Source organism: Molothrus aeneus, chromosome 7, assembly GCF_037042795.1.
Source record: "Molothrus aeneus isolate 106 chromosome 7, BPBGC_Maene_1.0, whole genome shotgun sequence".
NCBI classification, from domain to species: Eukaryota; Metazoa; Chordata; class Aves; order Passeriformes; family Icteridae; genus Molothrus; species Molothrus aeneus.
The window spans coordinates 36,879,642-36,897,424 of record NC_089652.1 but is presented as its reverse complement, the minus strand read 5'-3'; the positions used below and the strand labels follow the sequence as shown (position 1 = coordinate 36,897,424).

Genomic DNA, 17,783 nt, shown 5'->3' with positions numbered 1-17,783 from the left:
ATTGTCCAGATCTCCAAACATCAGGTCCATGAGCTACCATGTCAAGCTCTCAAAGCTGTCAATATTACAGAGCCCACACTCTTTAATTTTCCTAATTTTTAGAGATGTTTTTACAGCCATAACAATGATCCCTGAGGTGGAATTGGAGGAGAAGACAACTCTTAAAAGCATCAACACCACTGTTAGACAAAGCAAAACTGAATTTTTCCACAGAAAACTGCCCAGTGCCTTTACCTTTCTTAGCAGGCCAAAAAAGAGATGTGGTGGAAAAAAACCCATTTTCACAGCAAGTCAAATGTCTTGTGTTCTACAACTGCTAATTTTTTTTTTTTTGCACAGTTCTAACTTGCTGATATTTTTCCTTTCTGCTGCTACACAAATAAAACAAAATTTGGATTTTCTGAAGTCTCCAATAAAGCAAGACTGAATTTTTCCACAGAAAACTGCCCAGTGATTTTATCTTTCCCATAAAAATTCAAGGAATTAAGATAACATCTTAACTTTTCTGCAGGAAAATCAACCAGGAAGGAATTAAAGTACTTCTGATAGACATTGTTCCATGGATTGCCCAATCCTTCCCCACTTTTCAACCCCACTCTGCTCCCAAGCAGAGCAGCTGCTCCAACATTAACCTGGATTTTCCTGGAGGATTTTCCCGGAATCACTGGCAATAAAGAGCCAGCTCTCTGAAGCTCTCCAGATTTTTTTACCAAAAAAAGCTCTGGATTTCAAGGGAGGAGGGATGCATCCAGGCAGATCCCATGGGACTCACCTCTGGCCAAACATCAGGGTGGACTTGGTCTCGGCCTCGTTGAAGATGGAAGGGGAGCAGCAGATGACGATGGTGGTCCTGCAGTTCCCCCCCAGGGAATCCTGCAGGATCCTGGTCATTTTGCTGTCTCGGTAGGGAACGTGGGTTTTCTAATCCAAACACAAGAAAAGACAAGAGCAATTGTTTTAACCAGAGAGGAGGTGTCCCAGACTGCAAGGCAAGATGTATTCTATTGCCATCTGTATGGCAGCTGTCTTTTGTCAAGTGGGCATTTTCCTTATCTCTTCCACAACCAATCCTCCCTCTGGGGAGACACCTGATGATAGCAGCCATTGAATGTCCCTGCATGGCTGATAACAACTACAGCATCCCACTGGGAGATGTGAGCCCAGAGGGAGGAGCCAAGCATTCCTGCCCGGATATAATCTGGAGATTCTGGAACACCAGCCAAGCATTCCTACCTGGATATAATCTGGAGATTCTGGAACACCAGCCAAGCATTCCTACCTGGATATAATCTAGAGATTCTGGAACACCAGCCAAGCATTCCTACCCGGATATAATCTGGAGATTCTGGAACACCGGCCAAGCATTCCTACCTGGATATAATCTGGAGATTCTGGAACACCGGCCAAGCATTCCTACCTGGATATAATCTGGAGATTCTGGAACACCAGCCAAGCATTCCTACCTGGATATAATCTGGAGATTCTGGAACACCGGCCAAGCATTCCTACCCGGACATAATCTGGAGATTCTGGAACACCAGCACGGCTTCTGCACTGGATTCCCCAGAGGAGCAGCAGCTGCCTCTGCCACTGGATCTTCAGAGGAAGAGACTGCACCTTTCTCCAGGATCCCTGCTCCAGCAGAACCAGCCCTGACACTGCAGGAGGGCTGAGCCACAATTCCAATGGGATTCTCCAGGATCCCTGCTCCAGCAGAACCAGCCCTGGCACTGCAGGAGGGCTGAGCCACAATTCCAATGGGATTCTCCAGGATCCCTGCTCCAGCAGAACCAGCCCTGGCACTGCAGGAGGGCTGAGCCACAATTCCAATGGTTCTGCTGCCAACACCCTGACCCACAGGGTGTCAGGCTGGGTTCTGACTCTGGCAGTGTTGTTTTCAGTTTACTGCATTGTTTATTTTATCCTTTTATTTTCTTCCCTATTAAAGAACTGTCATTTCCTGCTCCCATATTTTTTGCCTGAGAGCCCCTTAATTTAAAATCTATAGCAATTCAGAGGGGTGGGGAAGGTTTACATTCTCCATTTCAGGGGAGGCTCCTGCTTTCCTTAGCAGACACCTGGCTTTCCAAACTGAGACAGGAGGTGAGTCCACGCTGGCAAGCGCCACAATTTGTTGTGATTGTGCCCAGATTTGGGAGCTGCTCCAGTGCCATCAGTGAGAATTAATTCCCCATTTCGGGCAGAACAGCCAAAGTTCCACTGGTTTGTGACAACATTTTGTTTGTTAATATTTTATTAACAGCCAACACTTTCTCCCTTCAGAGCTGAAATGTTAGCTCCTTTTACTCCATTCCTTTTTTTCTCTGTGGATGGCAAAGAAGCAGGTAAATAAATAAAAACCCCTCCTCACCCCCACCCAGGATTACTTACAGTTCCCTCTGCCAAGGCCGAGATCACATTGCCCAGAGCAGACAAAGACTTATTGATATTTTTAGCTTCATCCAGAACTGCCCCCTCTGCTCCAGTTTTGCTGACCTGCAAAGAGAGCAGGAAAGAGTCAGGTTCTGCTCCAGCACAAAGCTCCAGCCTTGCAAAGCTGCACCTAAAGATGCTCCTGGAGGAGCAAAACCTGGCTTAGCTCAGCATGGGCCGGGAGAATTTTACATCAACTTTTTACATCCCATTTTTATATCAACTTTTATAACTTTTTTGGGAGTGCAAGCCTGCTTTTCTCCCACTCCAAGAGCAAGTTGTAATTTTACCTTAATTCAGGGAGAATTTTATTCAGGGAGAAGTCTGTGCTCACCTGAGGTCATTTGGGAACACCTCCCAAAGCCAAGCTGTCCTTACAGACAGGGAGCACCACCCCAGTGGTCCCAAAATGAGCATCTTGCCTTTTTATGCTTGCATGGACCAAAAAATATCAAAAAGCATAGATTTTCTTCACGGTCACTGCTTCCTTTTGCAGACCAAAAACAAGATGTGGTGGAAAACAACCCAATTTTCACAGCAAGACAAATGTATTGTGTTCTGCACTGCTAAATTTTATTTTACACAGTCCCAACTTGCTGGCATTTTTCATTTCTGCTTCTACACAAATAAAAAAAATTGGACTATCTAAGGTATCCAAATACATGATCAATCCATATATTTTTCTCTACATTAAAACTATCTCTACTTTCACCTAAAAATGCCCCTTGACATGAAGGAAAAGCAGTTGTGTCCTTTAAGACAACCTACCCAAGAAATCCATACTTCAGGCTTTCTGTACCAAAACAAACCACAAAAGTTGATATTTTCAGAGGAGAGGAGCGCCTGCCCAGGCCCTCATTTTGTAAACATCATAAAGAGCTTTTAATTTAACAAATCTATGCAATCATAGACATTAATTACTGATTAATTACTCTGATGAATCACTTCTGCATTGTACCCATGGGTTATCAATTAACCTGTTCCGATGAGCAACCCAAAATCCCAATAAAGCTGATTTGAAACACTCTGGAGGACCCCAGAATGAGAACTGGGAAACATTTTTGCATTGCAGCACTCTTCCAAAGCATTCCTCTTTTGGTAAATAGATAAAAGTAATTTTCTGGGGTTTATTTTTCTACATTGGAAAGCAGGAATAGTCATCACAATCAAGATTCAGGGAGCTTTGAGCAGACTTGAAAACTGCATTAACTGCTGGTATTTCACTCATTTAATAAGTGGAATAATTACAAAAAAAACCTGGAAACAGGACATGACAAAATAAGCAAGTTAAAATATGTCTAATTTGATAAATTATATTTAAATTTTATAAATATATTTAAATATAAATATTTTCTATAAATATATAAATATATTTAACTTATATTAAAATTATTTCTATATTAAAATATCTACATTTTATATTATTATATATAAATTATATAAAAATTACATTCCTTTTTTCAGCTACACAGATGTAAATGTCAAAGCATATAAAAATACACTGGTTCTACCCATTCCATTATAAATTCAGATTTTGGGAGGATTGTCTTTGATGCCAATAATTCTGATCTGCTCCTTTTTTTCATCCCACATTCAAAAATAAAAATTAAAATAGCCTTTTTAATTATAATCTAAGGTGAGAGCTCTGTGAGACACCCTCCCATCCTCAGTGTGGGGTCCCAGCGGAGGAAAAAGAGGAATTTACCTTCTCACTGCCAGCCAAGTCCACCAGGTACAGCTTCCCACTGAGCTTCTTCTCCGTTTCCACGTTCTCCTGTTTGATGTTGATGAGGAAGATGCTGTGGCTCCTCGAGCTGTGCTCGTTCATGTCTGAAATCACAGGGCACAGCTTCTGCTAAAAATGCCTTTCAAACCTGGCAGGGGGTTCCATCGCATCTGAATTCCCAAATCCCAGAGGAGCTGGGCAGGTCTTGGTGTGACTCACAGGATTCACAGAATTTACAGGATTCGGAGGATTCACAGAATCACCAGGTTGGAGGAGGCCTTCAAGATCATGGAGTCCAACCCAGCCCCAGCCCCTCAGCCAAACCCTGGCACCCAGCGCCACATCCAGGCTGTGTTAAACACACCCAGGGATGGGGACTCCAGCACCTCCCTGGGCAGCCATTCCAGAGCTTTATCACTTTTTCCTGATATCCATCCTAAACTTCCCTTGGTGCAGCTTGAGGCTGTGTGCTCTGAGTGTGTCAGTTCCTGGAGACAGAGCCCAGCCCCAGCTGAGCACAGGCACCTTTCAGGAGCTGTGCAGTGATGGGGGCAGCCCTGAGTCTCCTTTTCTGCAGGCTGAGCACCTCCAGCTCCCTCAGGGGTTCCTCTCAGGGTTTGTGTTCCCAGCCCCTCTCCAGCCTCCTTGTCCCCTCTGGATGTGCTCAGTGTCCCAAGGTCCTTCCCAAGCTGAGGGGCCAGAGCTGGACACAGCACTCAGGGTGTGCCCTCAGCAGTGCTGAGCACGGGAGGAGAATGCATATAAGTATATACATATAAATATTTATAATCTATAAACATATAAATATAAATATAAATATAAATATAAATATAAATATAAATATAAATATAAATATAAATATAAATATAAATATAAATATAAATATAAATACATTCTTTTATAAACTGAGGTTCTGCCAGATCCACCTCTTGGATCAGGGACACCTTCCAGTATAAATTTGGCAAGAGGTCCTTTTATCCCCATTCATGCAACACAACACCAACAGGTTTGGATTATTATGGGGTATAATTCCTGAAGATTTGCTTGTTCTGCCGTCCCTGGAACCCAACCCAAGGCCCTGCTTTGCTGGGAAAAACAGGCAGGGGTTGAAAACTGCCCTGCACTCTCTGGCTGCTGCTTGAGCAGGGAATTATGGCCCAGAGGAAAATGTAACGCCAGCATTTTATCCCTTTCTAACTCCAAACTATCTCCACTCCCAGCACCAGTCCCTGCTGGGATGGTTTATGGAGCAATTCCAGTTAATGCCAGGCCTGGAATTCCCAGTGCAGAGCTGAAAGTCACAGAGCCCCTGTACGAAGGCACACTCAATTAACTCAATTAAGTGGCAGTGCTATAATTTCAGTGCTATAATTTATATATATTTCAGTGGCATTAAATCATCCACAAAGTCACTCCCAGGCCTTGATGGACAGGAGGTGCTGGAACCCAGGGTGCCATTTTCAGACTTTCTGTGTTTTTAAGAACAGACCCTCAAAAAACCACTATTTTTGACCTGAGGCCATAGAGAAAGCTTCCAAAATTGATTAATAACACTAAAATTACAGGTGTGGAGTTTGAACAGAAGTGCGTAATACCATACAGTAGAAAACTTAGAGTTTAAGGTTTCAGAATATAGTCATATATGTAAAACTAAGAGAAAAGTTTGAAAGCAGTAGCTAATCATTCTCTTCACCTTCTTCTTCATAGGTTTGGGTAGTATTTTATAATTAGACAAAAAAATCCACAATGCCAGGCACAAGTAATTAGCTATTAAGTTAAAAGTATAAATAATATTTGTCATTTCTTAATTTGATAGTTTTTCCTTAAAAAACATTGCAAAGATGGATACAGGACCATTTTTACAACTTATTGGTAATTATTATACAGTATTTTTAAAATTTATTTCTATAGTTTAATAATCTACTATATTTTATTTATTTATTTATATACTTTATTATTGTACAGTATTTTTCTTATTAGTAAAATAAGTAAAATATCTGTGTAGAACTCACAGCTTGAGTTTTTTTTATTTATGGTTTATTTATATAGTTTAATAATATACTATATTTATTTTTTTTTATTTATATGCTTTATTATTATACAGTATTTTACTTAGTAAAATAGAACTCACAGCTTGGGAAACTGCAATATATAAATATATACAGTACACATTTTAATATAAATATATAAATATATTTTATATGTTATATAAATATGTAAAATTTTATGTGTAGATATATCAAAATATAAATATATAAAATATATTTTATATATAATATATAAAAATATATATTTAAAGTAAAAATTTAATTTTATTTGCTGTGGAACTCAGCAGATAGTGTAGAACTCAATTGGGAAACTGCAATGTATAAATATATCATATATATATTAATATAAATATATAAATATATGATATCTATTATATAAATAATATATATCTATATATATTTATAGATATATATATCTATATATATAGAAATATATATATTCGAGATATATATATCTATATATATAGATATATATATCTATATTCTATAGAAATATATATTTATATATCTAAAATGTAAATATATAAAGTATATAAAATATATAAATAATATTTTTAAAATAGAAATTAAATTTTATTTTAAAATAAAATATATTAAAAAAAAACCATATGAGTCTAAACACAAAACACCATCTCAAACACCTTCAGCCCCAACCTTGACAGGAACAAAAACCCCAAGAACCAGCATTTAGTGGTGAGTTCCCAGCCTCCAAGGAGGATCCATGAATGCCCTGGCAGCGGCAGCAGCCGCCCCTGGGGGAGGGAATTCCAGGGATCTGGGGACACTCACTTGTCACAGCCACGTGCCTGTTGGCCTTGCCCTCGTCGATGACATCCAGAACTTCCTCAGGGCTGGACACAAACCGTTCTGTGCAGCCCTGGGGACAGAGGGGGCAGTCAGCAGCGTTCCTTTAGCACTAACGAGCACGGTAATTAGGCACGGTAATTAGGAGAAGCGTCAGCAGCCCCCAGGACCCGACCCCACCTCGGGCTGACTTCCAGGGACACGTGGGACCCCATTTCCTCCCACAGGGTTAAAGACTCAGTGAAATCCAGACACACAGCATGAAGTTTTCCACAGAAAACATGCTGTTCCATGTTCTTCCATGAAAGTTTTCAGTAACAACACATATTCCTAATTTGGGTTAGATTTCATACCCCAGTTAATTTAATTTAGTCAACCCCAAGTTAATCTTTCTCCCTCAAACTGCAATACAAAGTGCAAAGTCATTCTCTCTCCATGCAGTATTACTGAATAAATTATTTGATCAATTTCTATTTGCTCCTCAAGCTGAGAATAAACAGAAAAATATTATATATATATTATTTAGGCTCACATATGTTCATATCAAGCATATTGCATTCAATTGAGGGCCCAGAAAGTCATAAAACAAATTCCTAACCCAACCAATCTGTTCTGAAATATTGAGAGATTACAGCACCCATGTAGCAAAATATTAAAGAACAAAATTCCTCAAGTTGTTCTCTTTCATATCTGACATGAAAGAGGAATATGAATACTTAAAATTTAACAGCATCCTAACAAAATGGCAATGTTCAAAGTCAGGAGAATAAAACAAACATGATTCAAGCCCATTAATATTTCAGGAAACTTGTTTAAACCCAGGAGCCAGCACAACTTGAACACTCAAGTCTTCAAACAGGAGCTGAATTATTTCAGCAAATAACACTGGATGCAAATGGAAATGTGTAAATAAATGCATTTGTGGGAAAGAATGAGAAGCTGGGGGTTAAATTATTCTTTTACCTTAACATAGGGGACTCTGTTTTTATCTTCATGTACAGCAAGGTTTGTCTTTGACACTGGAGAGAGACATCAGGAATATTCCAGAGGTAACAAATAAACAAACAAACAAACAAACAAACAAATAAAGTGTCAGCTCCAGGCATGACAGACACATTTTGGGGATGGAAATTTGTATTTGAGATCTGCATTCAAAACAACCCATAGAAATTCCCCATTCCTAATGAACCTCCAATATTTCTGACACACAGAAATTGTTTCCTGCTCTGTCAATTTTGTACCTGCTCATTTAAATTTAACTTTGGGGCACAAAAGCTTTTGGTTACTGCTTGGGTGAATTAAATAAACCCAGACTAAGCTGGGCTTTGGCAAAGCAGAGGAGACAGGAGAGCAGCCTGGAATTCAGAGCAGCTCAGAGCTACATTTGCAGACATTTCTACCTTTATAGACATTGCTACATTTACGAAAATTTCTACATTTACAAAAATTTTTATGTTTACAGCCATTTCTACCTATATAGCCATTTCTATATTTACACATATTTCTACTTTTGGGAACATTTCTATATTTACACGTATTTCCACATTTACAGTGCTTTCTGTCCTCACACTGATTAACAAAATTCACTTTTATTAACACAGCCTGCAGAGGCAGAGACATGAGCTGTGAGAGAAGCAGATGCTCCCCACCAGCCTCCCTGCCAGAAGCAAGGGATAATTCCAAACCTCTCCCTGCACTGTGAAATCAGGTTTTTTATCATTTTTCCTTGAAGAACAGCCCTTGCCGAGCCCTGCCTGTCAGGCTGTGAGATCCTCAGAGCTCTCTGATTCACAGCAGAGCTCGTGCTCTGCAGAGGCAGGTGCACAGCATCAGGTGGCTGGAACTGCCAAATTCTGCAGTTTAAATTTAATCCTCTCCCAAATAAAGTCACTGCTCCCCCCGCCAGGCTTTGGGGCAAAGCTCTGGATGAAGCCGAGGCACTCGGTCAAGTAAAACACAGAACTTACCATCAAGCAGGTCCCTGATTTTGTCCAAATATATCTCAAAGTAGGAAACCTAATTAAATAATCACAAACATCACAGATTTAAACGTTGCTGATTTAATGTCTTGCTGCCTCTGTGTTTCCATCCCTGTCAAAGCACCAAACTAAAAATAAAACCCCACCTCCCACACAGTTTGAATTCCATCTTTCATGGGAACACATTTGTACCTTGAATGATTCACAAGCCATTGATCTTCCTCCATTTATCAATGGAAAAGTACACAAAAAAACCCTGCAGACAAACCTTATCTTCTTTTTTTTTATTATTTTTGTAACATAGGTAAAATTGACAAAAGAATATCAAACCAATCCAGCTCCTGCCATATCTGTGCAGCTGCAGGTTTGAGGATTATAAAAACTGTACATTGATTTTCACCCCCCAAAAGACAGAGAGCACCTTCACCATTCCATTTCCATAAGCCTCAGCACTATATATTAAATTAAACTTTTAAATGAAGCACATGTGGTGCTTCTGCCTTGAATGAAATCCAAAGGAGAAAATGAAAATGAGCTTTGCTGTAACAAAGAGAGACAATTGTCCTCAAAAAAGAAAACAAACAAAAAAAAAAGAGGAGAATGATTGAATGAATGAGTTTCTTAATAAAAGGGGATTTGACTCACAGAAGGAAACAGAAATATGTGAGGGGAGTAGGGCCTAACCCTTCTCTAATTAAGGTTTGCCCAGATTATTTAGCTGGAACAGCACATGGCTGCATTCTAGGCATCAATAAACCCCTGGCATTTCATAAAGTCTCATTTTCTGTCACCTGAAAAATGTCTGGGCTTTTTACACAGATGAGTTGAACTTTCCACATAAAACTGCTATTAAACACAAATATATTTTGAATTTTTGCCTTTACTTCCCCATTTAAAGCCCCCCTCTGGACCAGCTGATTCCAACAGCCCAGTTAGGCCAGACTTAATATCTCACATTGAGAGCCCACACTGCTCCAGAGGAGAGACCAAATTCTAAATGGATCCCCATTAGAGAGGGGGAGGAAAAAATGCCATTAATTTTCAGAGCTTCAATTATTATTCAATGATTATTAGTTCAATTATGAGGAGAGTGGGACAGTTTGGTTAAACCCAGGCTGCTGACAGAACATTGCTCTCCCTGACAGCTCAGGCAGCTTTTTTGGGAGAGATTCATCAGCTCTGCTGGGAAATCTTTGGGAAAATTGTGGGATTTCCAATGGGACAGGCCAGGAATTCCCTCCAGGAGAGGAGGGATCAGTGGGAAATTCAGAGGGGTCTCTCCATATTTTACAATCAAAGGTCTCTGCAAGTATCTCGTGGTTTATTTGGAATATTTTCAATTCCAATTTGGAATAATTCTTCTGTCTGTACCTCATTGCTGGGAAGGTTCCCAATACACAACCAAGCCCTTCCAGAAGCTGGTTCAGAGGTACAAGATGAGTAAAATAATAATAATTTATAGACAGGCAGACATTTCTGTCCTCACACTGATTAACTTTTAAAAATAATTGTGTCCTCACACTGATTAACTTTTACAAATAATTGTGTCCTCTCACTGATTAACTTTTACAAATAATTGTGCTCTCACACTGATTAGCTTTATAAATATTCCTCTGGGGCTACTTCAAGGGATTTAATGCAAATAGCACTACAAAGTAAATTAACTTTTAGTTAATTCAAAGTTAGTAAATCTAACTTTTAGGTACAAAAAGCTCCACTCTCAGAGAGCAGCAGGAGAAGGGACAGTGGCTTCACACCCACCTGGGCTCAGCTACTGCAGCTTTTAGGTCTGGCTTAGTTTTGGGGCAGGGATGACACAGAAAACTCCTTTTCCCTGCAATCCATGGCAATTATTTTACTGAAAATCCCATTTTGCTGATGTCTGCTTGGACAGAAGCTCAGCCTGATCCCAGCTCTGCAGAGGGACCAGAGCCCCCAGAGCCGAGAGCTCCCCAGGAGCCCACATGGGCAGGGGAAATTCTGTTCTTCTCCCAGGGATTTGGGAGCTCACATGGCTGGGATCAAGGAAAGGGCCCATAAAAACCCTGCATCACCATCAGAAGGAATTCAAAAATCCCTTCTGAACATCCATGGACTGCCCAAGCCCTCCCCACCTTCCATCCCACATCCTGGAGACAGCGTGTCAGGATTTTCCCAAATGTCCCTGGTATTTATGGTCAGGAGCAGCAGGGTCCAAGCTCTGGAGGAGCTCCAGTAAATCAATTTTTGGTTCCAGCAAACCTGAGCTGGACACACCCTCCAGAAAATAAAAAACAAGAAGCAACATCAGCAACAAATCTTGGAATTTGTGTTGTAAAAGGGATGGAGGGGACAAACAAAACTCAAAAACCAGAAGATGCCAAGGCAGATTTCCCATGGACTTGTCCCAGCCAAGCCTTTCCAAAAGGGTGACTCCACCTAAATTGCACCCAAAAATTCCATGTGGATGTACCTTGATGTGGAACTCCAGGTTCTCATCCATGGAGTAGATGTGGTCGAAGATGTCGTGGGCGATCCTGGGGATGATTCCCATCAGCTGAGGGTCGTGGAGCTTCCCCTGGGGACAAAACCCAAAGGTGGCACCAAAGGGAGTCCCACGGCTGCCTTATTTTCATTGTTGTGTTATTTACAGGGGGTATACGGGAGGGCCTTGTGGATTTTATGGATATATTAATCTGTACTTTAGATTGTAATTAAGGAAATCCAGGTGTAAATCCTGAAGTGTGAGGGACACTCAGCCACACCTGCCACTGCTTAAAATCAGTGGAAATTTCTGTGGGTTTTTATTAAAAATAATAATATTTTATATATATATATATATATATATATATATATATATATATATATATATATATATGTGTGTGTGTGTGTGTATAATGTACTTATATGTACCTTTATAATATATAATAATACGTATATATGTATTTATTTTTTTATATATGTATATATGCATGTATGTATGTATATATTAAAAAATCAATATTTTAGACTGTATTTAAGGAAATCCAGGTGTAAATCCTGAAGTGTGAGGGACACTCAGCCACACCTGCCACTGCTTAAAATAAGTAGAAATTTCTGTGGATTTTTATTAAAAATAATAATATTTTATATATATATATATATATATGTGTGTGTGTGTGTGTACAATGTACTTATATGTATCTGTATAATATATAATAATACGTATATATGTATTTATTTTTTTATATATGTATATATGCGTGTATGTATGTATATATAAGAAATCAATATTTTAGACTGTATTTAAGGAAATCCAGGTGTAAATCCTGAACTGTGAGGGACACTCAGTCACACCTGCCACTGCTTAAAATCAGTGGAAATTTCTGTGGATTTTTATGAAAAATAATAATATTTAATATACATATATATATGTTTGTGTGTGTGTGTGTATAATGTATATATATGTACCTGTATAATAATATGTATATATGCATGTATGTATATATTAAAAAATCAATATTTTAGACTGTATTTAAGGAAATCCAGGTGTAAATCCTGAAGTGTGAGGGACACACAGCCACAGCTGCCACTGTTTAAAATAAGTAGAAATTTCTATGGATTTTTATTAAAAATAATAATATTATATATATCTATATATGTGTGTGTGTATAATGTATATATATGTACCTGTATAATATATAATAATATGTATATATGTATATATGTATATATATATATATATAAAATCAATATTTTAGACTGTATTTAAGGAAATCCAGGCATAAATCCTGAAGTGTGAGGGACACACAGCCACAGCTGCCACTGTTTAAAATAAGTAGAAATTTCTAATTATTATTATTATTATTATTATTATTATTATTATTATTTAGTATTTAGTATTTAATATATTATGTAATGTATAATATATATTACTTTTATATGCTATATATAAAATTATGGTTATTTTTGTTATATATATTTTAACACACATATATGTATGTGTAGATTTTAAAAAATCTATATTTTTGACTATGTTTAAGGAAATCCAAGTGTAAATCCTGAAGTGGAAGGGACACTCAGCCTCAGCTGCCACTGTTTAAAATCAGTAGAAATTTCAGTGGATTTTTATTTAAAATAATAATTTTGTAGTAGTATATTTGAGTATTATATTTTGTTATTAAATATAATTACACATTTTATAATATATTATATAATATATAGTACATATATTAGTTTCATATATTATATATATAATTATTTCTATTTTTATTATATTTTTAACATACATATATGTATGCATATATTTTAAAAATCTATGGTTTAGACTATATTTAAGGAAAACCAGGTGTAAAAGCTGAAGTGTGATGGACACTCAGCCACAGGTGCCACTGTTCAAATCAGTAGAAACTTCTGTGGAATTTTTACTTAAAATAATAATTCATTATTAGTAGTACTAGTACTATATTCTATTATTATATTTCGTTATAAAATATAATTATATATTGTGGTTTAGCTAGATAAATTACTGATTTATTTAGATACATTTGTGGTTTATTTAGATAAGTTTGTGGTTTAGATAAATTTGTGATTTATTTAGGCAAATTTGTGATTTATTTAGACAAATTTGTGATTTATTTAGATCCTTCCCACCCAACTGATTTAATTTTGATTTCATTTTTGCCCAGTACCTCCATGGTGTGTGTTTTTCCTGATGAGGTCTGTCCATAGGCAAAGATGGTGCCGTTGTAGCCTTCCAGAACATCTGCAAGAGGAAGGAAAACAATCAAAACTCTTTAATGACACCCTCAAGATGAATAATCAGCATTTTTCAAGTCTTTACAGTGCTGAAGCTGAAATAGGAAGCAGTTTGTGCAATAAAAAACGGGAAAAATACAAGATTTTGAGCTAATTTTAGACTAAAAAAAAAGTAATAAAATCTAATTTAGAGAATTACAGGATTATTGGAATATCTCTCGCTTTCTTGGGAGAAAAACATCTCAGGACATCAGATATCAGCCAATATATCTCTGGAACACGGAGAAGAAAAAGCTGGACTGCATTTAAAAGCAGTATTTGAAACCAAAGCTGGACTGCATTTAAACCCTGGGGAAAATTCAACAGATTCAAATAAGATATTCCTTATTATAAACTCCACATTCTGTTTTCCACTTCTGTACCCCAGCTCACGGCCTCATTCATTTCCAAACCCTCTGCAAAGAAAGGAGAAAGTCAAGTGAGGAGGAATTTGAAAATCAGCTCCTCTCAGGGCAGAATGAATACTTTGATATTGGGTTCAGAGAGAAAAATATTGACTTTGCAGGGGTTAATGCCCAATTCCAGCAATTGCAGAGGCCTGTAAATTGTATTTTGTGGTGTTTCCCATCCTCTGGATCCCAATTAATAGAGGTTTCTATATTATATTATATTATATTATATTATATTATATTATATTATATTATATTATATTATATTATATTATATTATATTATATTATATTATATATTATATTTCATTATTCATATATCATAATATATCATATCATATTTAGTATCTATTATATATATTATATATTATATATCATATTAATTATTAAATAAAACATAATAATATTGTATGATAATATAATATATAATATGTATTATATCTATTATCATATATATTATATAATATATATTACATTATATAGTATATATTATATACAGTATATATAATATACATAAAATACATTACATATATATTAAATAAAAATAATTAAATTATATTATTATAATTTATATATTATATAAATAATTATATATATTATTTATAATATATATTATATATTATATTATATATATAATTTTATATATAACATACATTATGATAAATTAGATTATTTTATATCATATATATTATATATTAAATTGAATTGTATTACATGTTTTATTTTCTATTAATTAAATTACATTATTTATATAAATACACAACCTCCTTATTTGCCTCTCCATGTAGGTGCTCCAGACAGGAAGGAAGGTGAAATAAGATACATCAGAAAAATAGAAAAGGAATCTTGAACTTGAAGAGAATGCCAATGTTAGAGGCCATAATTACTGCTCTTCTGGAATTAACAATGCATTTTTAATTAATTTAGCATCCTCATCTGCTCACAGAAACAGAGACACTGCTTATCCTTGCTTTAAGGAAACAAAGTTTAAAATATTTGATAATAAATAATATTTGAATGGATATAAAAATAATACAGTGGTAGTATTCCATATGGGTTTGTTACTACTATTTCATCTTTGTGCCAAATTTGGTTGAATTTTTAAAAAATAGCTTGAATTAAAAGCAAAAAGGGAAAAAAGGGGAGAAAGGGGGAAAAAGGGAGAAAAAGAGAAAGGAGGGAAAGGGGAAAAAAAGGGGAAAATAGGGGGAATAAAGGGGTGTAAAGGGGGAAAAAGGGGAAAATAAGAGGAAGAGGGTGGAAAAGGGGAAAAAGGGGTGAAGGGAGGAATTAGGGGGTAAAGGGGAAAAATTGGGGAAAAATAATAAGGGAACAATAATAGGGGAACAATAATAGGGGAACAATAATAGGGGAACAATAGGGAGGAAAGGGTGAAAACCCGGGGGAAAATACAGGAAAAAAATTGAGGGGAAAGGGTGAAAAAGGGGGAAAAGGAGGAAAAAAGGGGGGAAAAAAGAGAGGGGAAAAATGGGGGAAAAAAAGGTTATTATGGCCAGGTGAATGCGAGGAACCATCTGAGCTCATAGCCAAGGGGGAAATAACCTGATTAATGAACTGTTATGTAAGAAAATTGCTCAGAATTTGCATCAATATTTGCATTTTGCTGGAGGAAGCAGAGATCAGCAATCTACCTTCCCAATTAGCAAAACCCACCTTAACCTATTAAAAAAAAAACAAAACCAAAAAACCAAAAACAACCACCAGCCCTCTGCATCCCCTGCAGTGAAAACAAGTCAGAAGTGTCAGCTCTGAGGTTATTTTTGGTGGAAGATTTTCCACCTTTAGCCATTTACAGACCATCTGTGCACTGAACCCAGAAAGAAAAAACCCAGACAAAAAACCTGCACAAAACTCCAGAGGGAGAGGAGGAAAAAAAAAAAAATCTGATTAAAAAAGACACTGAAGCAAGATCAGGTGGGATTTTTACATCGTTTCCAGAAAAAAAGAAATAATAAATCCAAGTGTTTTTCTCAGTTCCAACTCTCCCCTCGGGGATTTCCACCACACACACATGGCCATGGCCACGTTTTTAGCCCTGATATTTCTCTTTTTCACCCCTCATCTCCCCAGTTCTACAACTCAGCATTTGAAGCCCAAATTTGTAACCAGAAAAGTCACTCAGCTCCCAAGTGAGAGCAACCCAGCACCCCCAAAAAAAAATCATTTATCATTTAAAGGCATTTTCTCCTCCTCCCAGGCCACACAAATGGGCTCTGAGGTGCTCCAGTGCTTCCAGACATTCCACCTCCATGGAATTGTAGGAAAAAGCAAAATCCAGGCACACGCATCCAGCTGGGTGGATTCAGGAGATAAAAACTGGGTTTTGGCAACAGTTTTTATTATTTTATTTTATTATTTTATTAATTCATTATATTATTTTCAGTTTTTAACTATTTTATTTTCATATTATTCCATTATTTCATTTTATTATTTCACTATTTTTATTTTTAATTATTTTCTTTTATATTATTCCATGGTTATTATTTTATTATATTAATTTTTAATTATTTTCTTTTATATTATTCCATTGTTATTACTTTATTATATTTATTTTTAGTTTTATTTTTTCTTATTCCATTATTTTATTATTTTATTTTATTATTTTTAAAACTTTTTAAAATTTTTATATAATTCCATTATTTTACTATTTTACTTTGTTATTTTTATTTTTAATTATTTCATTTTTTAATTATTCCATTATTTTATTATTTTATTTTTAGTTTTTTAATTATTTTGGTTTTTATATTATGCCATTTTTTTCTATTATTCCATTATTGTATTAATTTATTTTTAATTTTACAATTATTTTATTTTTATATTATTCAATTTTTTTATTTATTAATTTAAAAATAGTTTGGTTTTTATATTATTCCATTAGTTTATTATTTTATTAATTTATTTTATTATTTTAAAAATTTTTAATTATTTTAATGTTTATATTATTCCATTATTTTATTATTTTATTTCATTGTATTATAACGGAAGGGACCTTAATGATCCCTCCCACCGCTGCCATGAGCAGGGACATCTTCTGACACCTCAGGGTTTGGCTTTTCTGTTTTTCAGGCTCTGTGCTGCTTTAGTGTAAAAGGGATAATGTTTAAGGGATGCTGAGCTCTGTGCACAGAGCAGGGAGACAAAACAATTCCTGCTCCAGCTGGGCACCAAGGACAAATGAGCCAAATCTCAGGTTGGTGCTCCCAAGAGCACAAACAGCTGCGGAAGAGGTTTTACAGCAGCTTCTGTGAGCCACAGAGAACTCTGACAAGAGGATCCATTTTTAACCCTGAAAGAGTTTTCTACCAAGGTCTTTGACATAGAAACCAAGAAGGAAAGAAGGATAAATAAGAGAAACCTGCAGCTGCCTCTTCCAATGAGCACTTTGTATCTCGTGACCAATGAGTAAAGTGCAAACTTCTGAGCTTTGTAAGAATGTATAAAAAGCATGCATAAAATATTTATAATAAAATACAAACAATAAAATATATATAATAAAAACAGTTTGAAGCCTTCTGAAAATGGAGTGTGCTGCTTTGGACTGTCTCTGTCTCAACTACAACAAACCCCGTGGGCCGGAGAGAGAAAAACAAGCAGGGTGGGACTGCAGG

The 17,783-nt window shown here is 36.3% G+C and overlaps 1 protein-coding gene across 1 annotated transcript in view; it reads right to left on the bottom strand.

Annotated features, from left to right (window-relative positions):
* The window catches only part of KIF5C (kinesin family member 5C), an 81,347-nt gene that overhangs the window by 32,796 nt on the left and 30,768 nt on the right, over nt 1–17,783 (bottom strand). The window contains exons 3-10 of the mRNA XM_066553836.1: nt 13,640–13,713; nt 11,443–11,547; nt 8,979–9,027; nt 7,975–8,030; nt 6,997–7,084; nt 4,139–4,263; nt 2,392–2,496; nt 773–921 (exon numbers count right to left, since the gene is read on the bottom strand). Coding sequence (XP_066409933.1) covers nt 773–921; nt 2,392–2,496; nt 4,139–4,263; nt 6,997–7,084; nt 7,975–8,030; nt 8,979–9,027; nt 11,443–11,547; nt 13,640–13,713 — 751 coding nt within the window. The remainder of the gene's footprint in view (nt 1–772; nt 922–2,391; nt 2,497–4,138; nt 4,264–6,996; nt 7,085–7,974; nt 8,031–8,978; nt 9,028–11,442; nt 11,548–13,639; nt 13,714–17,783) is intronic.